Source organism: Hemiscyllium ocellatum, chromosome 2, assembly GCF_020745735.1.
Source record: "Hemiscyllium ocellatum isolate sHemOce1 chromosome 2, sHemOce1.pat.X.cur, whole genome shotgun sequence".
Taxonomy (NCBI): Eukaryota; Metazoa; Chordata; class Chondrichthyes; order Orectolobiformes; family Hemiscylliidae; genus Hemiscyllium; species Hemiscyllium ocellatum.
This window is the reverse complement of record NC_083402.1, coordinates 107,917,657-107,945,206: the sequence shown is the minus strand read 5'-3', so window position 1 is coordinate 107,945,206 and position 27,550 is coordinate 107,917,657. Positions and strand designations below refer to the sequence as shown.

Genomic DNA, 27,550 nt, shown 5'->3' with positions numbered 1-27,550 from the left:
ACTGACCCGCCGAAGCGCAACCCACCCAGACCCATTCCCTACATTTTACCCCTTCACCTAATTCTATGGGCAATTTACCATGGCCAATTCACCTAACCTGCACATTTTTGGACTGTGGGAGGAAAATGGAGCACCCAGAGGAAACCCACGCAGACATGTGGCGAATGTGCAAACTCCACATAGTCGCCTGAGGTGGGACCTGAACCCAGGTCTCTGGTGCTGTGAGGCAGCAGTGCTAACCATTGTACCACCGTGCTGTCTAAATTAGTTTGGAACTGTCTTCACAAAAGGCTGTGGATACTTGAGAGAAACCTTTGCCAAGTAAAGGTATTAAGGGGTATGGAACAAAGGCCAGTATATGGAGTTCAGCAAAAGATCGATCATAATTTCATTGAAAAGTGAAACAAGGGACTGAATGGCCAACTCCCACTCCCGTGTTTCTGAGATTTGAAGATTTGGAGTTTGCATTACATCAAGTAAAGCTTTTCACTGTACATTAAAACATTCAAAGACAAAGGGTCAGCTTTCATTCTGTTTTCCTTCAGTTATATATGGCCTTGTGGGCACTCCATCACAATGAATGGTGGAATGGGCTCAATGAGCAGAATGGTCTACTTTTATTTTCTATGTTCACTATATGTTGGAATGACCACACCCCAATTTGCTGCCTTGTTTATATGCCCCCTCGCCTCACTGTATACGTGTGTATACATCAATATAATGCCAGTTTCAGTAGGTATTTGAATTCGTATAATATGTCAATTGTAGATCTATTTCACTTGGAAATAGTAGATACAAAACAAAATCTGCAGTTGTGGTTTTTGCTGGCTTCTTGATGACTAAATTATTGATGAAACATGAGTGATTTTAATGGAATTTTTGCTGTATTATGAACAGCAGTTGTCTGAGCATATTCTTTAATATTATGCATCATTTACAGTGACTACTACATTCATGGGTTTTTTTTGAAAACCCAATGAGAACATTTTCTATTTACAGGTTTTGTATCTGAGCCTGAGTGGGTATCATTTTGCTGATCCTTTGGCTAACACACATATTCCTTTAACTATGAAATCATTGCTAGAAAACCTATTTTATTTTCCTAAAATATACAGAACTTCTATACTCTAGATCCTTTACTTCAATTTGAGAGTAGTTCAAGAAGCTATTTTACTATTTGCAAACAACAGAAATACATTTGATGAAAAATGTCAATGGTACATTAGAGTGTAGTTTTCTAAAGACTAAGGCATAATGTTTGATAGGGAATTTCCTGTATCCCCTCACTGTTGCTGATTATCGGTGAAATAAAAGCAAATATCTCTTACCAAATGTGAGTAAGTTTTTTAAAGTCACTTCATTGACTATGTATGAAAAAATTAAGTCATTTAGGAGTATGGTTTTTAAAGTTGGAAAGATTTAATTTAAAGTTTTTAATCTGATTTTTATTTTTTCTTAAACTTTAGTCCTAATCCGACTGCCAGTGTTCAAGTTCTTCAGGAGGTATCCATGTCACGTTACATCCCACACCCTTCACTCGTGGTATCAATAACTTTGACCTCTGTGAGAACAGAGACAGGCATCACCTTGAAAATGCCACAGCAGGTACCAGATGAAATGTATGCAATTCTGCTGCCAATATTTTGTGTGATTATTAATAAAGGTCGACTTTTCAGTCTGCATGTTAATTCCTTTATTTTACATTAAAGTACAGGATAGTCCAAAATATGCAATTGGGATTAAATTGTTTCTTAAATGCTAGAGTTTACATTTGGATTACTAATATTTGGGTTGAATCAGTAGCCATTGAAATAAGGGAAGGCGATCGCCTAGTGGTACTTTTGCTGGACTATTAATCCAGTGACACAGATAATGGCTGGGGACTGAGGTTCAAATCCTGCAATGGAAGATGGTGGATTAAAAAATGTCTGAAATTAAGAATCTACTAATGACCATGAAACCATTGTTGATTGTCAGAAAATCTCATCTGATTCACTAATATCCATCGGAGAAGGAAATCTGCCATCATTACCTGGTCCTGAAGAAGGGTTACACCCAAAACATCGACTTCTCCATCGCCTGATGCTGCTTGCCCTGCTGTGTTCTTCCAGCCTCCTGTCTGTCTATTTTGGATTCCAGCACCTGCAGTTTTTTTTGTCTCTAGTCTTCATCTGGTCTGACCAACTTGTGACTCTAGATCCACAGCAATGTGGTTGATTCTCGTTTGCCCACTGAAATGGCTGAGCAAGCCATTCAGTTGTACCAACTGCTACAAACTCTCAAAGAAATGAAACCATGTGGATCACCAGGTATCGTCCGAGGCCCCAGAAAAGACAATGGCTAAAACAGCCCTGTCAACCGTGTAAAGTCTTCCTCACTAACATCTGGGGTCTCATGCCAAAATTGGGAGAGCTGTCTCACAGACTAGACAAGCAACAGCCTAACAGAATCATACTCACAGAATCATACCTTACAGACAATGTCCCAGACATCACCATCTCTGGATATCTCTCAGCAGCAAGACAGACCTAGCAGAGATTTTGGCATAGTGGTAAACAGTCAGGAAGGTGTCGCTCTGGGAGTCCTCAACATTGACTCCGGACACCATGAAGTCTTGTGGCTTTAGGTTAAATATTGACAACTAAACTTCATGTTGATTGCCACGTACTGTCCTTCCTCAGCTGATGAACCCATCATTGTTGAACAACAGTTGGCGGATGCACTGAGAGTACAAGGGCACAAAATGTATTCTGGGTGGGGCTTTTCAATGTCCTCCACCAAGAGTGGCTCAGCAGCAGTACTACTGATCGAGCTGGTTGGGTCCTAAAAGACTTGGTTGCTTGACTGGGTCTGCGGAAAATGGTGAGAGAACCAAAAAGAGGGAAAAATATACTTGACCTTATCCTTACGAATGTGCCAGCTGCCGGTGCACCTGCCCATGACAGGTAAGGTAAGAGTATTGGTAAGAGTGGCCACCGCACAGTCCTTGTGGAGACAAAGTCCCACCTTCACATTGACAAGAGCCTCCATCATGTAGTGCCATTATCACCATGCTGAAAGGGATAGACTTTGAACAGATCTAGCAACTCTGACATCCATGAGGTGCTGTGGGCCATCAACAGCAGCAGAATTGTATTCCAGTACAATCTGTAACCTCATTGCCCAGCATATCCCCCACAACCATTACCATCAAACCAGGCGATCAACCATGGTTCAACAGAGTGCAAGAGGACGTGCCAGGAGCAGCACTAGACATAGTGAAAATGAGATATTAATCTGGTGAAGCCACCAAACAGGACTACTTGCATGCCAAACAACAAAAGCAGCAAGAAATGAACAGAGCTAAGTTCTCCCAAAATCAGCAGATCAGATCTAAATTCTGCAGTCCTGCTGTAACCATTTGGGAATGATGGTGGACAATTAAACAATTCACTGGAGCAGCAGGCTCCACAAAAATCCCCATCCTCAATGATGGAGCAGCCAAGCACATCAGTGCAAAAGATAAGGCTGAAGTTTGCAGCAATCTTCAGTCAGATGTGCCAAGTGGATGATCTACCTCTGTCTCTTACATTGGCCCCCAGAATTGTAGATACCAGTCTTTGGCCAATTCAGTTCACTTTATGTGATATTGAAACAGTTAAAGATACTGGATACAGCAAAGAATATGGGTCCCGACAATATTCCAAAATAATACTCAAGACTTGTGCTCCAAAACTTGCCACTCCCCTAGCTAAACTGTTCCAGTACAGTTACAACATTGGCATCTACCTGACAAAATGGAAAATTGCCCAAGTGTGTCCTTATGCAAAAAGCAGGACAAATCCAACTGGGCCAGTTACTGCCCCTTCAATCTACTAGTGCTATCGAGCAGCGTCTGCTCAGTGACGCCCAGTTTGGATTCTTCCAAGACCACTCAGTTCCTGACCTCATTCCAGCCTTAGATCAAACCTAGACAAAAGCTGAATTTCAGAGGTGAGATGAGAGCAACAGTCTTTGACATCAAAGCTGCATTTGGGCAAGTGTATCACAGAGTCCTAGCAAAAGTGGAATCAGTGGGTGTTGGGGGCAAGCCGTCCGGTGGTTAGTCATTCCTGACACAAAGTAAGATGATCGTGGCTGTTGGAAGTCAGACATCTCATCTCCAGGACATCGCTGCAGGAGTTCCTCATGATCGTGTCCTGGGCCCAACAATGTGGGCAGCACGGTGGCACAGTGGTTAGCACTGCTGCCTCACAGCACCTGAGACCCGGGTTCAATTCCCAACTCAGGTGACTGACTGTGTGGAGTTTGCACGTTCTCCCCGTGTCTGCGTGGGTTTCCTCCGGGTGCTCCGGTTTCCTCCCACAGTCCAAAGATGTGCGGGCCAGGTGAATTGGCCATGCTAAATTGCCCGTAGTGTTAGGTAAGGGGTAAATGTAGGGGTATGGGTGGGTTTCGCTTTGGCGGGTCGGTGTGGACTTGTTGGGCTGAAGGGCCTGTTTCCACACTGTAAGTCTAATCAAATCTAATCTTCAACTGCTTCCATTGTAAGGTCAGAAGTGGGAATGTTTTCCGATGATTGTAAGATGTTCAGCACCATTTGCAACTCCTTAGACACTGAAGCAGCCAGTGTCCAAATGCAACAAGATCTGGACAATATCCAGGCTTGGGTTAACAAGTGGCAGGTAACATTAATGCCACACAAATGCCAGGCTGTAACCATCTAACCACTATCCTTTGACATTCAATGGTGTTGTCGTCACTAAATGCTCTCTCCCCCCTCCCATTATCAACATTCTGGGAGTTATCATTGATCAGAAACTGGACTCGGCACATAAATGCAATGGCTACAAAAGCAAGTACAGAGGCTAGGAATTCTGTGGCAAGTAACTCACCACCTGACTCACCAAAGCCTGTCCACAAGGCACAAATTAGGAGTGTGATGGAATACTTGCGACTTGCCTGGATGAGTGCAGCCCCAACAACATTGGAGAAGCTTGACAAAGCGGCCTGCATGATGGGCACTGCATCCACAAGTGTCCACTCCCTCCACCACTGACGCTCAATAGCAACAGTGTGTACTATCCGCAAGATACACTGCAGCAATTCACCAAAGATCCTCAGACATCATCTTCTAAACCCATGACCATGTACATTTTGAAGGACAAGGACAGCAGATATATGGAAACACCACCACCTTCAAGTTCCCCCCCAAACCATTCATTGGCCTGATGTGGACATATATTGCCGTTCCTTCACTGTTGCTGGATCAAAATCCTGGAATTCTGTCCCTAATGGCATTGTGGGTCAACCCACAGCAGGTGGTCTGCAGCTGTTCAAGAAGACTGCTCAGCATCACCTTCTCAAGGCAACTAAAGATGAGCAATAAATGATGACCAGCTACTGACGCCCACATCCCACAAAATGAATAATCTTTTAAAAAGTGCTCTTTTGTGAACAGTTCCTAAAATAATTATATTCTTTATAACGTATGCCATCCAATTTGTTAGTAGAGTGGAACACTTAAATGTCCGCTCTAATGACGACCTCCCAAATGAATAAATGAAAGAAATTGATGGCAAGCAAAAGTTATCAAATGACTTTTTGCTTTTGATGTTTTTGCCTTTCCCCATCCAGCTGTCTCCTCAACACCAGCCTCTCAGGAAATTTGGTGCTTTCACATCAGCTGATCAACCAAACTATTTGCTATTTTCAATTTGGTCCTGCACCTCAAACACTTGTATATGACTATATGTCGACTTATAAAGTAGGCAGCAGTTCCGAGCTCAGCAAATAATTGCTGGAGTCAATTGTATACTGTTTTTGACATCTGTTTCTATAGTTGGAGACTAATAATTGGTAATGAGCGAAGGCTGTTGCAATGTTTCCTAAAGTCTGATGCGCTGGAGGAACAGTGAGCTGGCGAGTCAGCTTTTGCTGTTTGTAAGGCTGTGCTGGCTCTGAAGTACTTTTGAATAATTTTATTGATCAAATATTTGGATGATGCACATATAATTAAATTGCCATTGCATACAAAATTGTAAATCATTACCTTTCATTAAAAGGAAGGATGATGTGGATATTGAATAGTCCAATGTGAAACGTTTTCCCTTTTAAATTTTAAAAGCACAAGGATCCTGAGGCCTCTTGACCTTGCATTTTTGTAGCACCTGATAAGCTACTGATTAGCTCCATAATTCCAAAAGTAATAAAGGGAGATTTCAGTGTATTTCCTCGTGGCTCAAGGTCACCAATTCCCTGGTTCTAATTTAGAACAGCTAAGCTATTACAAGAGTAAAACTTTGTGAATTTTTAAAATTTTGTTTCCCTCCATATCTCCCCCATACAGAGTTGCTAAAATGGCTGCTCCCACAATGAAACTAACTGTCTAAACCATACAAAGGATTAATGAGAATATCTGAGATATAAGTAATTATACAGAGACATTTCGTTTTAACTGTGATGATGCAGGAATTCTGTATACTGACCTTGATCTCCACATCAGAGGTTTAAAGTCTAATAAAGAAAGTTGCCATTGTTGAAGTATTCCTTCTCTGCACTATTTGGCGAAAGTTTAATTCCTTCAAAATAGGTTATAGTCTTCAAATTGTCTTCAACCTATTCTACATGGAAACTGGTGACCCGAATAAGCTGCTAGAGGAAGTGGTGGAGGCGATACAATTGCAACATTTAAGAGGCATTTGGATGAATATATGAATAGGAAGGGTTTGGAGGGATATGAGTCGGGTGCTGGCAGGTGGGACTAGATTGGGTTGAGATATCTGGTCGGCATGGACGGGTTGGACCGAGGGATCTGTTTCCATGCTATACACCTTTATAACTCTATGGCTCTATATAAGTCTATGATAATATTACTAAATAGTCTTTACTTTCTCTCCCTACTCCAGGCCTGTGCTGCAGAGAGCATTATGCTCAATTTAGCGGGTCAACTTATCATGCTACAAAGGGATCGATCAGGTCCTCAGGTACGAGAGAAGGACAGCATTTCCAAACATAAGAAGCTTGTAAGTAAATGCACCAGAATAATTACTAAGCAGCTCATGTGGAAAACAACAGTATGAGTGCTTTTAAAATATTCTGAAATGATGTTAGAATAGATATTACTTTAAATGATCAACTAACTTTTGATTTAGTCCTTTCTCAAGACAAGCATTTTGTTTTGTCTTTTAGCTCCCTTTCTGTGCCCCGGTAGTGCTTGCCCAGTGTGTTGAAAACGTATGGACCACCTGCCGATCTAACAAACAGAAGCGTCATTTGCTGGAAGCTCTCTGGCTTAATTGTGGAGAAGCAGGGATGAAAGTCTGGCTCCCTCTTTTTCCTAGAGACAATCGCAAGCCACATTCCTTTCTTTCCAGACGGATCATGTTGCCTTTCCAGATCAATATCTATCCCCTGGCTGTCCTATTCGAGGATGCCTTGGTCCTTGGTGCAGTGAACGAAACTGTACTGTATGACAACTTATACACACGCAACAATGAAAAAGAACCTTTGGAAGTCCTATTCCCTTTCTGTACTGTTGAGAGGACCTCCCAAATCTACCTCCATCATATTCTTCGCCAGCTCCTGGTCAGAAACCTTGGTGAACAGGCTCTGCTTCTAGCTCAGTCTTGTGTCACATTACCATACTTTCCTCATGTACTGGAACTGATGCTTCATGAAGTATTGGAAGAAGAAGCTACCTCCCGGGAACCTATTCCTGATCCTCTGCTTCCAACTGTGGCAAAGTTCATCACTGAATTTCCTCTTTTTCTCCAGACAGTAGTTCACTGTGCTAGAAAGACTGAATATGCCTTGTGGAATTATTTGTTTGCTGCTGTAGGCAACCCAAAAGATTTGTTTGAAGAGTGTCTGCTGGCACAAGACTTGGACACTGCTGCATCTTATCTCATCATCTTGCAGGTAAGAAGTTGACACGTTAAACTTCATAGAAAAACACCCATCAAAACATTTGTTATGATTTGTAGTGGAAGTTTGATATGAAACAAATCAAATTCAAGTCTTGAACGTATGGCAGCACGTACGATGGAGTGAGTCAGACGGTTGCAATCCAAGTACTTGTGCAAATTAGATGTTGTTTTAGAATGGCAACAACATGTAGGAAGGCAACAGTAAATTATAATGGATCCTGCTTTGTAAACTTTGATTCTAAACCTCTGTAGGACAGAAATCTATTTACAATTACATGGCCATAGGCATAGATTGATTAATGAGATAAAGATCAGCATCCTCTTTCATGCTACGTAATAACAAATTGGGAATTATATGTTCCCTTTCATCCTTGATTATGGTTTGTTCTCATACAACGACATGTGCAATTGAAGTTGAAACGTGTCTTTTTTCCTGCAACTTGTTAAGTTGATGCCTTCACTTCTTTAAAAAAAAAGTTGGACAATATTGATTTTAAGTTTCCTTTCCCAGGAACAGCAGTAGCTAGCCACTGTGCTTTTATTGAATGTATTGCACCTTTCTTTTTTTCCCCATGTATCCTAGCTTCAATAAGCAAGTCTGAATTGACAAAGACAAAGAACATTGCAGCACAGGAACAAGCCCTTCAGCCCTTCAAGCCTGTGCCGATCCAGATCCGCTCATTTTCTAAGGATTGGTTATCCCTTTGCTCCCTGTCCATTCATGTACCTGTCTAGATACATCTTAAATGACGCTATCGTTCCTGCCCCTATCACCTCCACTGGCAATGCGCTTCAGGCACCCACCACCCTCCTGCGTAAAGAACTTTGCACATGCATCTCCCCTAAACTTTACCCCTCTCACTTTGAACTCGTGACCCCTAGTAATCGAGTCCTCCACTGTAGCAAAACGTTTCTTGCTATCCACCCTGTCTACACCTGTCATGATTTTGTAGGCCTCAATCAACCTCTTCCATTCCAATGAAAATAATCCTAATCTACTCAAACTAATCTAATTCAAACTCTGTGCTGGGTCCTCTTCTTTTTGTCATTTATATAAATGATTTGGATGCAAGCACAAGAGTTGCAGTTAGTAAGTTTGCAGAGGACACCAAAATTGGAGGTGTAATGGACAGCGAAGAGGGTTACCTTAGATTACAACAGGATCTTGACCAGATGGCCAATGGGCTGAGAAGTGGCAGATGGAGTTCAATTCAAATAAATGCAAGGTGCTGCATTTTGGGAAAGCAAATCTTAGCAGGACTTAGACACTTAATGGTAAGGTCCTAGGGAGTGTTGCTGAACAAAGAGACCTTGGAGTGCAGGTTCATAGTTCCTTGAAAGTGGAGTCGCAGGTAGATAGGATAGTGAAGAAGGCGTTTGGTATGCTTTCCTTTATTGGCCAGAGGAGTATGAAGTACAGGAGTTGAGAGGTAACAGGACATTGGTTAAGCCATTGTTGGCATATTGTGTGTAATTCTGGTCTCCTTCCTATTGGAAAGATGATGTGAAACTTGAAAGGATTCAGAAAAGGTTTACAAGGATGTTGCCAGGTTTGGAGGATTTGAGCTGTAGGGAGAGGCTGAACAGACTGGGGCTGTTTTCCCTGGAGCGTCAGAGGCTGAGGGGTGACCTTAGAGGTTTACAAAATTATGAAGGGCATGGATAGGGTAAATAGGCTAAGTCTTTTCCCTGCGGTTCGGGAGTCCAGAACTAGAGGACATTGGTTTAGGGTGAGAGGTGAAAGATCTAAAAGAGACCTGTGGTGCAAATTTTTTACACAGAGGGTGGTACGTGTATGGAATGAGCTACAATTGCAACATTTAAGAGGGATTTGAATGGGTATATGAATATGAAGGGTTTGGGTGCTGGCAGGTGGGACTAGATTGGGTTGGGATATCTGGTCGGCATGGGTGGGTTGGACTGAAGGGTCTGTTTCCATGCTATACATCTCTATCACTCTATGACTCTCCTCATAGCTAGCACCTTCCATACAAGGTGACATCTTGGTGAACCTCCTCTGCACCTTCTCCATAGCATCCACATCCTTTTGGTAATGTGGCAACCAAAAATGTACGCAGTATTCCAAATGTGCCTAAACCAAAGTCCTATACAACTGTCTCATGACCTGCCAAGTCTTGTGCTCAATACCCTGTCCGATGAAGGAACAACTTTTGTAAATACATCTGTACAGTTGCCAGGATACAGTAATGATATTTGAAGGGAACGCAGATTTAAGCCATGTAGGACCTATACAACTCCATTAGTATTTGCTGTTGAAATGAATTATAGAAGATTCTTGTGCCCATCAGTTGAAAAATTGGTGCAGTTGAAGAAGAGTACGGTGTGTGTATGATGGGGAAAGAAATAAAGGCAAGTTTTACAAACCGGATCCATTCACCTAGATATTGAAGTAGTGGCAAATCCTATGGCACAATTCAAAGAATATTTATTTTGGAAGTTCCAATAATGTCTGCCATAGATTTTCTTGTTTTATCACACCTTGTGTTTACCTCTATCTGCAATCTTTCAGTACACTTAATACCATCCCATTGATGTAGTTTATCAGGCACAACAGCTCCAAAAGCCAACGTCTTGTTTATGGTCTTTGAGAGGAACATTATAACTGCTTTCTGGGGTTAACAAATTTCTTCTGTTTGACTGTAAAGCCATCTTTAAACGTCAGAACAGTAGATTATTAAAGAAAAACTGGAAGAATGTCATTTGATCTTGGAATGAGTTGCAATGAAGCTTTCTACTTTATTTTCCCCTTGTCATTTCCTAAAATCTCAGAACTGTTATGATACAGAAGGAGGCCATTGACCATCGTGTTCACACTGGCTGTCTGACCATTTTCTCTTGAGGCCAATTTCCTGCTTTTCACCTGCATATTGTTTCTATTTAATCATGTAATAATGTCGTCTTCCGCTATTTCTAGGTAGTGCATTCCATGCCACAGCTACTTACTATGTGAACCAGTATTATTTTTCTCACTTTGGATTTACTTCTTTTGCAAAACACTTTAGAGCTGCCCCCTCTAGTGCTCAACCCACTTGTGATTAGGAACAGTTTCTCCCTTTCTGCAATTAATAGACCCCCTCATGATTTTGAAAACTCTATTAGATCCCTCTCTCAACATTCTCCTGTCTCTGGAAATCAGTCTCAGATTCTCCAATTCACGGAACTAACATTTCCCATCTCTGGAAGCTCTTCAACATTTCATAGGGGAGGCAATGGCCTAGAGGTATTATCACTGGACAGTTAATCCAGAAACCCAGGTAATGCTCTGGGACCCGGGTTCGAATCCTGCCATGACAAATGGTAGAATTCAAATTCAAAACAAAAATCTGGAATTAGGAGTCTAAAGGTGCCCATGAATCCATTCTTGTTTGTTAGAAAAACCCATCTGGTTCACTAATATCCTTTAGGGAAGGAAATTGCCATTCTCACCTGGTCTGGCTTACATGTGACTCCTGACCCGTAGCAATGTTGTTGACTCTTAACTGCCCTCTGGACAGTTTTCCCCTTTAAACTTTAGTCTATATCCATCCTGCATTTTCTTCTACATTTCTTCATAATATATGGTTATAATATATATAAAGAGTAAAGCACCCAGCACTGATTCCAATCGTATGCTATGGACCCTAGCGCCCAATCTCACAAATGGTCTTGTACCATCATGCTCTGTCTCTACCACTAAACCAATTTTGAATCTAACTTGCCAAGTAACGCTTTGTCCCATGTGCTTTATCTTCTTAATCAGTATTCATATAGGACCTTGTCAGAGACTTTGCTGAAATCCATATAAACTACATTAACTGTACAACTCTCATCCATACCTCCTCCATCTCTTCAAAAAAATTAAAAATCTCACAACACCAGATTATAGTCCAACTGGTTTATTTGGAAACACTAGCTTTCAAGGCGCTGCCTCTTCGTCAGGTTCGAATCAGGAACCACCTGATGAAGAGGCAGCACCTCGAAAGTTCATGCTTCTAAATAAACCTGTTGGATTATAACCTGGTGTTGTGTGATTTTTAACTTTGTCTACACCAGCCCAACACCAGCACCTCCAAATCTTCAAAAAGTATCATCAAATTTGTTAGGCATGACTTCACTCTCTCACAAATGCTGATTATCCCCAATGAAATTAGCCAAGTGGAAATTAATTCTCCTCTTCAGAATTATTTTTCAATAGTTCCCCTATCACTGATTTGAGACTGACTGGTGTGAAATACCATGGTTTATTTCTATCACCTTCTTGAAAAATGGAAAGGCGTTCTCTTCATCTAGTGCTCTGGCAATTCCCCTGTGGCCAAAGAGGCTTTTAAAAATTAGAGTCAGGGCTCCTATAATTTCCTCCCTGCAGGCTTGCAGTAGCTGGGATACAACTCGTCCAAACTGGGGATTTGTCTGTTTTTAAGCTGTGATATATGTGGAGCTTAAAATGTGAGCCCTGGCTCCGGTCTCAATCTGAAACACCACCTCACTCATTGTATTACCCAAGATCGCTCGAAAATCTCACAATCCCTCTTCCTGAATTCTGTACCTATATCTTCTATGTCCAAAGTGAAGATAGGTGTGAACTCTCTTAACACCCCACTGATGTCCTGCGGATTCAGGCAAAGATTGCCCCTTGATCCCTAGTAGATATAACTGTTTCCCTGGTTATGCTCTTCCCTTTTATATCCTTCTAGATTATCTTGGGATTCTCCCTAATCTTGCCTGCCAGTGTTTTCTCATGACCCCTCTTTGCTCTTTTAATTGCTTTCTTATGTTTCTCCCCTGCACTTTCTGCACTCCACTAAAGCTTCAAGGATTTGCTTGCTTTACTCTTGTAAAAATCCCTCTGCCTTCTCATCCAGTCCTGAATAGTACTGACATCTATGGTTCTCTGGGCTTGTTGTTCCTATATTTCACCTTGAAGAGAATGTGTTGGGCCTGTACTCTCGCAATTTCAGGTAAGTGCCCTCACATTTCTGCTGTAGATTTACCCAAAAATAGCTTTTCCCAGTTGACTTTGACCGGATGCTGTCTTTTTAGTAAAATCTCCCCAATCAAAAATCCTATTTTGGAGACCAACTTTTTCCTTTTAAATAATGAACTTAAAATATACGGTGGTGTGGTCATCCTCACCAAAACGTTCTCCCACTTGCCACCATGAGCGCCTGTCCAACTGTATTCCCCAGAATTAGATGCAGCACTGCACCCACTCTTAATAGACCTTCTATATGTTGAAATAAAAACATCTCCTAAATACATTTTGAGACACCTGTCCCTCTGAACTCTTTACACAATGGCTGTCCTAATTAATGTTGGGCTTGTTGTAATTACCCTATTACTAGTTTTACACACCTCAGGAACTTGTCTTCATATTTGCTTCCTTGTTGCCTGCTGACTGTTTAATGATCTATAATACAGTCAGTTCTTCCATAATGTTCTTGTGCAACCCCGTGTTATAAGAAAATCACATGCTAGTAACACCATTTAAACTAATGGGAGTGGAATCACGTTGTAATCAAAACTTATTTTAAAAGTTTGTGCTTTAGAAGTAGTCTCCAAACACTCAATCATGGTATAGCAAATTCATATTAACAAAATGCACATTATAGCAGAATGTTCTGTATGTTCCTAGTAGCCTGAGTGTCCCCTTTTTATTCCTAAGCTCTATCCACAAAACCTCATTGGAAGATGCTTCCAAGATGTTGTCCTTCCTTGTTATAGTAATTGCCTCCTTAATTCACAGTGCAACACCATCACTTCTTTTACACGCTCTCTTTCCCACCTGAAAATCCGATACCACGAAGTGTTAAGTTGCCAGTCCTTCCCCTCCCTCAACCACATCTCTGTGATGGATACCACATCGCAATTCCACATGTCAATCCATGCTTTTAAGTTATTTGTCTTAGCAGTAATTCTCTTACAATTAGGGAACCATCTAGCATCGTCCTATTCCCTTGAACTTCAATATGGCTGAATTTTGTTTGCCTTGATTCCTTTACTTAAGTATGCTGTGTCCATATTATACTAACACTGTTCCCTCTCCTTCCTGATCCAGTTTACATTCCTCCAAATAGCACTAACAGGTCCACTGACAAGCATGTTGGTCCCATTCTAGTTCAAGTATAGGCAATCTCATTTTTATAGGTATTTGTGACAGCTTCTCTTCTGTACCTGATTTGAGATCATATCAAATGGCCTGCTCCTGTTTTGACATTTTGGTTTGAATACTGTTTCAGGTACTAATGTCTCATGCTTTAACATGTTTGAATACGCCTGGGTTTAACACACAAGCTCTCTGGCAAGGAAGTGGAAGAAACTGTTAACACTGAATAAATGGAAATATCATCTCTAAAGAAACTGCATTTTTCTCTTGCAAAGGTGAAAATTGGTGTCAGGTTGTGCGAATTAACACTATCCAGGAGAAAGCAGCCTACTTGATTAACACCCCATTCACCAAGGTTCACTCCTACCGCCACCAGTTACAGCAATATGTTCTGTCAACAAGATGCACTCCATTATTTCGTCGACACTCTCAAAACCTTCCAAATCTGCAACCACTACCATCTGTAAGGATAAGGGCAATAGTCCAAGTCACTCATCATCCCAACTTAGATATAATTTGCTGTTCTTTGTGTTGTGTCAAAATCTTGGTATTCACTGACAGTTGGGAGAAGAATTGCCAAGCCAATGACATCTGCATACTGCCCAGAAAATAGTTATCTTAAAAGGTACCTTAATTGATCCATAACCTGTGAAGCAGACTTCCCAAGAACAAGACAGAAATTCAGAGAAAACTGAAAGTGGCATGAATTTGAGATCAGAAATGTTGTTTTGTAGATCTTAATTGGGAGTTTTATCGGACTAGTATTATAGAAGGGAAGGTAAAAGATAGGTTAGAGGAAGGAGTTCTAAATCGTTGTTGGTTAATTATTCTCTGTTCTATTTTAAGAAATAAATTTGTTAAGTTTTACTTTAACCAGTTGTTGTTGCCCTATCAAATTTTCACAGATTATGCATAGGATAAATCTTTTCTGTGTTTCTGGTTTTAAATTAAGCAGGCGAGTTTATCCCATGTCGTAACAAAAGTGACATACACACCACCTCAAGGGTGATTAGAGATGGGCAATAAATGCTGGCACAACCAATTAAGCTCATAATTCAAACTCTTTCTTTGCTTAGCACTGTCCACACTGTAGCTTTAACCTTGCAGTGCTATGACCTTTTTTTTTGCAGCACTTTGAATTTTTAATGGATTAGACTAAGAACTATGTTTTAATGAAACATATTCAACCAAAATATAGAGGCTTTTTCTGGAACTCTGCCTCAATATGCAGTTTTATAGTGCAAAATTCACATTGATAATTAGCCTCATTGTATTATGTGAAGGTCCTACAAACATAAGATGGAATAAAATCTACTGGAAAGTTGAGGTTGATTGCATTTTCTTAAACTGTTTTTCTTTTGATAGAACATGGAGGTCCCTGCAGTCAGTAGACAGCACGCCACACTGCTTTTCAGCACAGCTCTGGAACACGGAAAGTGGGATCTTTGTCGTCATATGATCCGTTTCTTGAAAGCCATTGGTGCAGGAGAATTGGAGACTCCTCCACCAACTCCAACCCATCAGGTGCATACTAAATGTCTCATCGTTCAGTGCACATCAGTACAAATTATTGTTTTTCCATTATGCTGCCAGCAGTCATCATTATTCACTGCATCTTACTCAATCTTTATGAAAGTTGTCCATTCAATGCTGTCTTGTGATTGAGTCAACTTTGCAACAGCTAGGGAAGCGGCAATGGTGTAGCAATAGTGTCACTGGATGAGTGACACAGAGACACAAGAGGTATATGGTGCACCATGGCAGCTGATAGAAGTTAAATCCAAATAATGCATTTGAAATTCAAAGCTAGTCTCAGAAAGCCTGACTGTGATTATTGATTGATGTGAGAGCTCGTATGTTTCACTGTTCTATAAGGAAAATCTGATCTTACCCCAGTCAAGCATGTAACAGACTCCAGACGTACAGCATTTAGCTCCTGCATTTGCATTGCACTGGTGAAATCAGGCTCTAACAGGATCCACCTATTAAGGCAACTGCCCAACTACAGCATAAATGTTGTAGATATGCATGATACAAATGACAAAGTGACTGCATCTACTACTCACATTGTATTTGATGTGTTTGTGGTAACCAGTGCAAAAAGTGAATCAGATTTGAATATCAAGATATTTTTAAATTCCAATGTAAATTCTTTGGCTCAATGTTGTTAGAGATTTAACTTTTTCTTTGGATAATTTCAAAAGAATTAGCTGGTCAAAGACTTCAGCATATCTTTGAAACAACTACCTGAGCTGTCTAGTGTTATGTGTCGTCTTTTGCTCCTCACTCCAGTCCTCTTACACATTACATAAATGGCAACTTTACATTAACTCTGCACTCCCAATTTGCAGTAGTTGACTTGAGTAAAAGATTGCCCTCTGGATCCTTCCCAGTGTATATTGGATAAGGTCTATTTTGAATTGTTTCCATTCGCTATAAAAGATAATATGCTGCTTACGTATTTTTGAAATCTAAGGATTATGCTTTCTTATTATATTTCAGGAACCCAGTTCAACTGGTGGTTTTGAGTTCTTCAAACATAGAAGCATCAGTTTTTCACAGTCAGTGGAAGGCCTCAGTGCTAGTAAATTTAATCTGCAGAAGACATTAAGCATGCCTTCAGGGCCCTCTGCCAAAAGGTAATCCTACTATTTGATCTTCCTAACATGATTTTTGTTCAAAACAGATAATGTGCATAAATTATTGTTTGTTTAACTTTGCTTTTATGAAGTTTGAGTTCGATTGGCCTAGCAGGTGCAAACAAAAGGGAAAGATTCACTATATTTTGTGAAGTGGCAAAAGGTTAATTGAAAGAATTTATTGCAATAACTTGATGCCTCTTTCTCTCCCCATACAAAGGAGAAACCAGATAAGCTTGGGTGTTCTGATCCACATTTTATAATGCACAGAATGGAAATGTTACTAAATATTTGCAACATAAGTGTTATAAGTCTTTTTTAAAAATCTTTTAAAAATTTGTGTTTTAGTAAGAACATTTGCAATCTTTTGGTACAGGTGTTCTCTGCATAAACCTATTCTAGCTATGCACAAATTTGCATTTGTCCATACTGCAGCATTTTTGTTTCAAATGTTGCTGTTAAAATGCACAACCCAGCATTTAAGAATATTAATCTGTTACGTTCACCAGGGAATGAGGTAAAGTTGCTGTAGTCCTACAGGACTAAATATCTGTCCTCTTCATAGAAGGAACTGACTTGATGTTTAACCTGAGGGTCACCACACTTCAGGCAAGGGGAGAGGTTGAGAAGGAGAGCCTTTCATGGTAACCTCAGCCAGTGTGGGAACTGAACCCTCTCTGTTGTTATTATTCTACAATACAAACCAGCCAGCCAACTGAGCGAACCAGACACCACAGAATACATTCTAAAGCTAAATCACACTGTTGAGCTTCCTGCCTGTTGTGCACTACTTCCTGCACCTAGGTTAAAAACAATGACTGCAGATCCTGCACCTAATCCTGTGCCTACCCAGTTCTCTCGGTACACAAGAATAGTGCAAGTTGATTCAGTTCTGTCCCTCTTTCACTCTCCACGCACGTACTAATGGAGCACCTGCTTGGCAATACCATTGCAATCCACCAGAGATCAAGAACTCCAGCTTATTGAATTGCAAATGTGAACTTTCTTATCCAGTTCACTTTATATATAATAATAAAACTGCCTAATGTACCATTAGGCATTCAGTTTTGAAAGAAATGGTACAGTTTTCAAAGTGCTCACTTATTCTTTAGTGTTGATTTTTAGAGACAAAAATATTTGAATGGAGTGTAATTTTGTGTTTTGTTTTCAGATGGAGTAAAGATGTTGACAGTGCTGAGAATATGTATATAGATGAGATGCTTTGGCGTCATGCACGAAGACTGCTGGAAGAGATGCGACTAAAAGATCTCAGCAGCTTTGCTGCACAGTTGGGATTTGAGCTTATTGGCTGGCTCAGCAAAGAAAGGACTCGGGCAGCTCGAGTTGAGGATTTTGTTAAGGCTTTAAAAAGACTACATAATGACTTTCTTTGGCCAGTTCCTGTTATTCCTTCCAGTTGTTTAGTAAATTCACCATTCAAAAATGGCAAATATAAAACAGGTAATAGGGAAATGTTTAAATATTCAATATTTTTCATTTTAACATCTCTAAAACTCATTTCAAGATTGTGTTAGAGAAACAATAAAGTAGTATTAACTATCTGGTTTCCTTCTTAAAGGCAGAGTCAAATTTTCAATCCAGAGATAGCAGTCTGACATCGAGGGATCTCTAAAAGGTTATGGATAGGGTATTGGCAATGTACTGTCCATCCTTCTCTAAGACCTGTGAATGGAAACCATTAGGTCTTAAAGATTTTTCACTCCTCAGTTCCACTAGTTTCCCCACTATCAATGATTTTCTTAAGCTAGTGTTGTTTAGACTTAGTCCCTCATCCTATTTTAATTTCTTTGCAACTTCTAGTAAGCTATCCTTCTTTTCTGCAGTGAATACTGAAGCAAAATAATTGTTCAACATGTCTGCAATTTCCCAATGGTCATTGACGATATCTTCACTCTAAGCCTGCAATGGGTCAATAGTACTCTTAACCAGCCATTTTTGCTTTATATAATTATAAAAGCTCCTCTAATGGTCTTTTATGTCCATTATAAGTTTCCTTTCATATTTCTTGGAAGCCACTCTTATAAGCCGCTGTGTGGCCCTTTGTTGGTCTTAGTATTTGCCCCAACCTGTGGAGTTTGATCAATGTTTTTGCATTATTATTTCTTTCTGTCAGTTTTAACTGTCCCTAATCATCTCAAATATCCATGGATGTGTTATTGTAAGGTGAAGCTTTTCCTTCCCATGGGTACAAACTGCTTCTGAATAGCATTAAATGTTTCTTTCAGCACTTTCCACTGTTCCTTGGTTGTTTTACCTAAACCCAAAAGTCTAGTATTTGATCTTTGCTTATCTTTTATAAATGCTATATGAAACTCAATCATGTTGTGATCACTATTTGACAAATGCTCACAAATGGCTAGATAACTAATTAAATCAGGCTCATTGCTCATTACAAATCCAGTATTGTCACTGGGGTTTAAACCCCCCCCCCCCCCCCCCCCCCCCCGTAACTTAAACCAGCAAAAGAGGAATGTGTTAAAATTCGAGAGGCAAGAAAGTATTCCCAACAAACATTATTTAAAGTAGAAATTACCAACTTTATTTTTTTCAGGTTTAACAGACAATAAATACTCAACAACCATTTACAACTCCTTCCTCTAACCTATCTTTTGCTTTCCCTTCTAAAATACTACTCTAATAAAACTGTTAGTAAGATTTACAGAAAAATTAATACTTCAAAACCAGCCAGCTGTCAAAACTTCTTTTGGTATCTTCCTCTATAGAGTTGTTCTCCAGGTCGGTGTCTATCTTTTTTTCCTGTGCAAACTCCTCTGGACAGGTACCTTTCAGAAAGTTCTTACTAGCAGCCTACATCTGTTAGTCTTTTGGCAGTTCTCCTCAACGGTTCAAGTTTTCCCGATCTTATACCTCAAAACATCGAATTGTGTCATTTGGCTTTTAGTATTGTTAATATACTAAATTCACACTTGATCAGAGGTTGGTATTTTTTGGGGGGTTGTAATTTAAACTGGCCGCATTTGAGTTTGTTTTTGTATCCAGGCAACCAGCTACTCCAGCTGCTGGGCCACATGTTCCATTGTAAATTCTCCATCATTCTGTGTGCCTCTCTAAGTCCTTCACTCTCTTAAAGGCACAGTACATATCTACATCTTCACAACACTATTGTATTTTAGTTACTTTACAATTCCTCAGATCCACATGTATGGTTTCCACTAGGTACTTTCCCATCATTACATTTTCCCTCACCAGAGAAATGATTCTGTTTCTAATCAGTTATGCTACTTCACCCTCTCTGCTGATTTCTCTGTCCCTCCTGTAAACCTACCTGTTTTGTTTAGTTCCCTCCTAACCATCCTGCAGCCATGTCTCTAATAGCCATTGTATCGTAGTTTCCAATTTCAATCTGTGCCTGCAGTTCATTTAATTTATTAAGTATATAAAGTAGGAAGTCATACTGCAACTTTACAAGGTGCTGGTGAAACTATATCTGGAGTGCTGCGAGCAGTTTTGGTCCCCTTATTTAAGTAAAGAGATCATTTCATCGGAGAAAGTTCAGAGAAGATCTGTGGTATGGGGGGAGGTAGTCTTATGGGCGAACAGGTTGGGACTGTACTCATGTTTAGAAAAAGTGAGAAGTGATCTCATTGAAAAATACAGGCTTCTCAAGGGACTAGACAAGGTAAATGTTGCTCCTCATGGGAGAGTCTAGGACAAGAGGGCATAGTCTCAGAATAAAAGGTGCCAATTTAAGACTGAGATGAGGAAGAATTTCTTCTGGGGTTGAGTGTCTTTGGAGCTCCTTGCCCAAAGAGCTGTGGAGCAGAATCCTTGTGTACATTTAATGCTGAGCTAGATTCTTGATCAGTAGGGGAATCAAGCATTATGGGAAAAGCTCAGGAAATTGGATTAAGGAATGTTGGAAGAGATATGATCCTGTTGTGTAGCCGAGGGGCTACTCCTATTTATATTTTTTATGGTCTAAGTGCATTTGCTGACATAGAAAGCAGAAAAGTGATTTCACGTGACAGACAGACTAATAATGTACAATAACTTATATTTGTGTAGCACCATTAACAAACTCCCAAAGTACTTGATAGTTCTGTGAAGTAAATGTAGTACTCAACCACATGAGGCTTTAATAGGGTTGATGTACAAAACTTGGTCAAAGATGTAGCTTTTAATATGCTTAAAGGTAGAGTTTTTTTTCAATGTGTTCTTTGGATGTGAGCATCGCAGGCAATGCCAGCATTTATTTCCCTATTTTTCATTAAGCAAATTGTCATTATGTGTCAACCTAAGCTGCTGCTGCTGTCCACTTGGCATATTGTCCAGGAGATAGGCCCAGTGTTTTGACCTGACAACAATGACAGAACTATGATATAGTTCCAAGACAGAATTTTGTGTCATTGGAGGTGTGATTACAGATAGTGATTTTCTCAGGAGTCTCTTGTTTTGGCCTTTTAGCTGGCAGCAGAAATGAATTGGAAATTGCCACTGAAGGAGCATTATGAAGTTGCTGCAGTACGTCTCACCGAGAATATGCACTGCCTCCACTGTAAGCAGATGTTTGGAGGCAGTGAACGATATAAGTGGTGGATGGTTTGCCGATCAACAGGCAGTTTCGTCCTGCATGTTGTCAACTTGCTCGATTTGTTTTTCAGACTGTACTTGTCCAGGAAATTGGAAAGTACTCCTGATTTTGTGCCTAGTAGATGATAGTCATGATTTGGTTGGTGGGGAGTTGTTGTAGAGTCATGTGACATGGAAATGGACCCTTCAGTCCAACTAGTCCATGCTGACCATCTTCCAAGCTAAACTAGCACGACCTGCCTGTGTTTGGCCCATATCCCTCAATCTTTTCCTGTTCATGTGCTTACATGATTTTTAAACATTGTAACTATACCTGTATCCACCACTTCCTCTAGCAGTTCATTCAACCACTAACCACTCTGTTTAAAAAAAGTTGCCCTCCTGTCCTTTTTAAATCTTTCTCCTCTCACCTTAAAATATGCCGTCTAGTTTTGAACTCACTGACCTTATGGAAAAGACCTTTGCTATACACCTTATCTATGCCCTTCATGATTTTATAAACCTCAGTGAGGGTGGAGACAGAGATAGACTGTACACGTGACACTTCTGCTTGAAGAATTTGCTAAGTTTCAGCTTTTGAAACTTATTTTGAACTAATATGATGATTGTCCAATCATTAGATTACTTAATGTGGAAGCAGGCCCTTCGGCCCTACAAGTCCACACCGACCCGCTGAAGCGCAACCCACCCAGACCCATTCCCCTACATTTACCCCTGCCCCTAACACTATGGGCAATTTAGCATGGCTAATTCACCTAACCTGCACTTTTTTTTTGGACTGTGGGAGTAAACCGGAGCACCCGGAGGAAACCCACGCAGATACGGGGAGAATGTGCAAACTCCACACAGTCAGTCGCCTGAGGCGGGAATTGAACCCGGGTCTTTGGAGCTGTGAGGCAGATGATTAATAGCACACCACCCAAATGTGTTCACAGCATTTTTCACTAGAAGTAGGAGGCATGTAGAGGTTTGATCAGATCTGTTGGTTGTGAAATTGTTTAATTCTTCCTCTTGCATTTTTTTTCAACTGTTTGGCAGGTTTGTTGACCTGTATTGTCAATTCAGCATGCCGACGTCCGGTTTTAGGTATCCTGCTATAGTAAAAAATGAGGTCTGCAGATGCTGGAGATCACAGCTGCAAATGTGTTGCTGGTCAAAGCACAGCAGGTCAGGCAGCATCTCAGGAATAGAGAATTCGACGTTTCGAGCATAAGCCCTTCATCAGGAATAAGAGAGAGAGAGCCAAGCAGGCTAAGATAAAAGGTAGGGAGGAGGGACTAGGGGGAGGGGCGATGGAGGTGGGATAGGTGGAAGGAGGTCAAGGTGAGGGTGATAGGCCGGAGTGGGGTGGGGGCGGAGAGGTCAGGAAGAGGATTGCAGGTTAGGAGGGTGGTGCTGAGTTGAGGGAACCGTTTTTTAGGGTGAGAGGTTGGAGTGGGTGAGTTTTTTTAGGGTGAGAGGTTGGAGTGGGTGAGTTTTTTAGGGTGAGTTCAGATTTCTCCAGCTTCCTCATTTCCCCTCCCCCCACCTTGTCTCAGTCGGTTCCCTCAACTCAGCACCGCCCTCCTAACCTGCAATCCTCTTCCTGACCTCTCCGCCCCCACCCCACTCCGGCCTATCACCCTCACCTTGACCTCCTTCCACCTATCCCACCTCCATCGCCCCTCCCCCTAGTCCCTCCTCCCTACCTTTTATCTTAGCCTGCTTGGCTCTCTCTCTCTTATTCCTGATGAAGGGCTTATGCTCGAAACGTCGAATTCTCTATTCCTGAGATGCTGCCTGACCTGCTGTGCTTTGACCAGCAACACATTTGCATCCTGCTTTAGTAGCCTCCTACACTCGTTGAGCTAGAGTTGATATCTGACTTGATGGTAATGGTATGTGGGCTGAGAAGTTATGCTTGTTAGCAGTTCTGATTGTGATGACAAATTGCTGAGTATGGAGGAACATGAATTTGTTCTTAGGCAAAGTGGTTGGTGGTAATTGGCAGGAGGTTTTCATGCTTGTGTTTAACCTGATGCCTTGAAACTTCATGGAGGTCTGGAGTCAATATTAAGGACTCCTAGATTTTCTCCATCATAATTCCATTGCCTGTTGTATAGAATTTACCCAGTCATGGTAATAGAAGACACTGGTATATCGGCCTCAACAGTATGATTCTTCGAGTATGATTCAAACTGTTGCGTGACTTAACTGTAGGTCACCCTCTCAATTTTGGCACAAAATCCCAAATGCTATTGAGCATGATTTTTCAGGGTTGAGTGGCTAGGGTGTGCCTTTGCCATTTTCGTTGCTCAGTTTGATGCTGGATCACCTGTCCAGTTATCATAGTAGTGTTTTGATGTGAAAGATGACAGTTCCACCCATCATGCCAACGCCACTCATTAAATGAGCATCATTACCTGATGCCAATCTCTTACTTTTTTTACTCATACCACTACGTGCTACATTTGTCCAAAGCATTTAATACCCTCTTAATACCGCAACTAAATCTGCTTTCACCACACTTTTCAAGCAGGGCATTCCATTGCCTAACTACTTAGTGAAAATGCTTTCCTTACTTCACTCTTGCTTATTTTGCAGATCAGTTTTGTATTTGTTCCATTGAGTGGGAGCAGTCTCTGTTAATCTACCCTCTTCAGCCTACCACTGGTTTTGAAAAGTTCTATCGATTTCCTCTTAGCTGTTTTCTGTCCAAGGAGAACAGAACCAGTTTCTTCAATCTGTCCTCATAACTGAAATTCCTCATCCTGAAATCATTCTTGAAAACTGCCTCTGCGCACTCACTAATGTGTTCACATCTTTCCTATAAAGTTGAACTCAGAACTGCACATAATAAGTCATATTTTTGTATCAAACCAGTGCAGAAAATCTCTGTGATTTGCTAGCTCATTTGAAAGGGAAGTTAAGTGAACCATTTTGCTGTGGGCCTAGTCACACGTGTAGGTCAGACTGGGTACCACGCGTAGATTAATGGGACATTAAGTGAATCATTCGGTTTTATGACAATCCTTTCAATTCACAAGTACTGTTAATGAAACCAGGATTTTATTCCAGATTTATTAAAGCATTGAATTTAAGTTTTCCCCCAGCTACCTTGACGATTAAAACTAATTGGTGTTTCTGCAGCATTAATCCGATGCTCTACATTAGTAGTCCGATAAAATTGCCACTGTGATACCATTGAGAGGCAGTGAAGTTAGGGAGGGAATTCCAGAGTTTAACTGGGGAGGTGGGACCTAAGCAATATAATGTATTTAGTAGTGCAGTGTTTATTTTAATGGACTAGCACCTTAATGTCCAGAGTTCAAATTCCACCCTGCAACGTATTGGCTGTTGCTAATAAAAATAGTCATGAAAGCTGATGATTATTTAATTAAAATTGAAGTGCTTTGCTGATATCCTAGCCAATCACATGATGTAGTCAAAATACAGAATTAAACCTTATTGTCCCAGCAAAAACTGGATCATGACGAGGCACGTATTGTCCATTTAGAGATGGCACCATTTAATTGATTTGTCCATTTAGAGATGGCACAGGCAAATGATTCTTATTCCAAGCCACACTGTTATCACTCATCCTTGGTAACTTGAATAATTGAGAGGTATCAATCACAATACATGACAGCAAGCCATTTGTTCTTTGTTGAGATACCTTGAAGTGTTAGAAGCAAATACTGCAAATTTACTTTTAATTTGATTTTTGTGTAAACAGAATGTGGATGATGTTGGTGAGGACCCATTTCTTGCCTATTCCTGTTTTCCTTAAGAAGCTCATGTTGGGCAGTGTTCATGAACTATTGCGCTTTCTTTGGTAATGTTACTCCCACAATGATATTGAAGAGGAAGTTCTGGAATATTGACGAGTGAGAAGGAAATGTTGAAGATCAGATGGTGTGATACTTGATATTTCCTCAAAATTTGTTGCAGTGGTGCAACAAATGAAGGTTATGTGGCTGGTAAACTTTAAGTCCTTGCTTTCAGGATCTGTTCTTGTGATGAGTACCTTGTGAATGATTTTGCAAAAAAGACACGAATGCTAATGTGCGAGGAACACTTATTTTTTTCCTCCGTATTCTGTATTAACTAGGGAAAAAAAACCAAATTATAATAGCCACATTAAAAAGCCAATAAGGTTCCTTGGAAAATGTAAAATATCATAATGTGTGCAACTTGATGTATTGTGATATTGAGCAGTTGTAAATTACATTAAGGTTGATAGTCAGTATCTTGATTCAAAAGAGAAGCAAATATTTGAAGTTATATGCGTAAAACAAAATTAATGCATGAGCACCAACAGGATCTTTGTTTTAACTTTCTGCAGTTGGAGAACAGTTTCTTAACACTCAGTCAACTGAGACTTTTGTAACCAGTGATTTGGAGAGTGGAGTCATAAATGCACATGCTGGCCACATCTGCCTTAGCCTTAATACTGCACACACGCAAACAGATTCTGGCTCATTGCAAGGACCTCAGACGCAAGATGCAATTCTATCACCATTACTTTCAAAAGGTAAGTAAGCATTTGTTGCTTGGAAATATGAATTAAATAGTCAAAACGCACAGCCAAATGTAGGTTTTAAGTCTGTCTGAATTTGTGTTGTCCTTTTTGAATTTACTAAGTCAATTTTTAATCAAAGCAGAAGGATAATTTATACCAAATCATAACACATTTAACAAGTTACAGACTTAATGGAGTCTAAGTGAGACAAGAAATGGAATTAAAATGTATTGGCTTACTTTATTGATTTGAGGTAGAAATATATGTGGTGCTAGAAAAACACAGCAGGCCAGGCAGCATCCGATGAGTAGGAGAATCGACGTTTCGGGTATAAGCCCTTCATCAGGAATGAGGCTGGTATGCCAAGCAGACTGAAATAAAAGGTAGGGGGGAGGGAATTTGGGGGAGGAGCGCTGGGAATATGATAGGTGGAAGGAGGGGAGAGTGAGGGTAATAGGCCAGAGAGGGGGTGGGGACGGAGAGGTCGGGAAGAAGGTTGCAGGTCTAGAGGGCAGTGCTGAATCCGGGGACTGAGATAAGGTGGGAAGAGCAGAAATGAGGAAGCTGGAGAAATCTACATTCATCCCGTCTGGTTGGAGGGTTCCTAGGCGGAAGATGAGGTGCACTTCCTCCAGGTGACGTGTGGCCAGGGTCTGGCGATGGAGGAGGCCAGGGACCTGCATGTCCTTGGTGGAGTGGGAGGGGGAGTTAAAGTGTTCAGCCACGGGGCGGTTGGGTTGATTGATGCAGGTGTCCCAGAGGTGTTCCCTGAAACATTCTACAAGTAGACGTCTGTTTGGAGGTGGCGGAAATGACGGAGGATGATCTGGAGGTTGGTTGGGTGGAAGGTGAGGACCAGTGGGGTTCTGTCCTGGTGGTGATTGGAGGGGCGGGGTTCAAGGGCGGAGGTGTGGGAAGTGGAGGAGATGCGGTGGAGAGCATCGTCGACCACGTCGGAGGGGAAATTGCGGTCTTTGAAGAAGAAGGCCATTTGGGTTGTTCGGTAGTGGAATTGGTCCTCCTGGGAGATGAGGCGGAGGTGAAGGAATTGGGAATATGGGATGGTGTTTTTACAGGGGCCAGGGTGGGACGAGTTGTAATCTAGGTAGCTGTGGAAGTCAGTCTCCTCCATTTTTCTCCGCACCCACCCCCTCTCCGGCCTATCACCCTCACCCTCACCTCCTTCCACCTATCATATTCCCAGCACCCCTCCCCCTACCTTTTATCTCAGCCTGCTTGGCACACCAGCCTCATTCCTGAAGAAGGGCTTGTGCCCGAAACGTCGATTCTCCTGCTCCTCAGATGCTGCCTGGCCTGCCGTGTTTTTCCAGCACCACACTTTTCAACTTTGGTCTCCAGCATCTGCAGTCCTCACTTTCTTCTAGAGGTAGAAATATCGCAAAGGTAGCTGACTATATGATGAGCTTCATAGAGAACACTAGATTTCTGAAATGAATCAAACAATGCTAAATGCTCTGCAGTTCTGGCAGCATTTATGGTGAGAGAAAGAGTTAATATTTCAGGTTGATTGACCTTGCATCAGAACTTAAAACATTAGGACATAGAACATTCCAACGCAGCACATGCCCTTCATCCCTCGATGTTGCACCAACTTGTGAAACCAATCTAAAGCCCATTAACCTACACTGTTCCATTATCATCCATATGTTTATCCAATGACCATATAAATGCCCTTCATGTTGGCGAGTCCACAATTGTTGCAGGCAAGATGTTCCACGCCCTTAATCTGAGTAAAGAAACTACCTTTGATATCTGTTGATATCTTTCACTCCTCGATTTAAAGCTATGTCCCATCATGCTAGCTACC

At 41.1% G+C, this 27,550-nt stretch overlaps 1 protein-coding gene across 1 annotated transcript in view; it reads left to right on the top strand.

The window, feature by feature from the left end:
• The window catches only part of ric1 (RIC1 homolog, RAB6A GEF complex partner 1), a 209,619-nt gene that overhangs the window by 168,762 nt on the left and 13,307 nt on the right, over window positions 1-27,550 (top strand). The window contains exons 17-23 of the mRNA XM_060839091.1: window positions 1,467-1,605; window positions 6,888-7,004; window positions 7,171-7,899; window positions 15,376-15,534; window positions 16,513-16,649; window positions 17,821-18,110; window positions 25,546-25,734. Coding sequence (XP_060695074.1) covers window positions 1,467-1,605; window positions 6,888-7,004; window positions 7,171-7,899; window positions 15,376-15,534; window positions 16,513-16,649; window positions 17,821-18,110; window positions 25,546-25,734 — 1,760 coding nt within the window. The remainder of the gene's footprint in view (window positions 1-1,466; window positions 1,606-6,887; window positions 7,005-7,170; window positions 7,900-15,375; window positions 15,535-16,512; window positions 16,650-17,820; window positions 18,111-25,545; window positions 25,735-27,550) is intronic.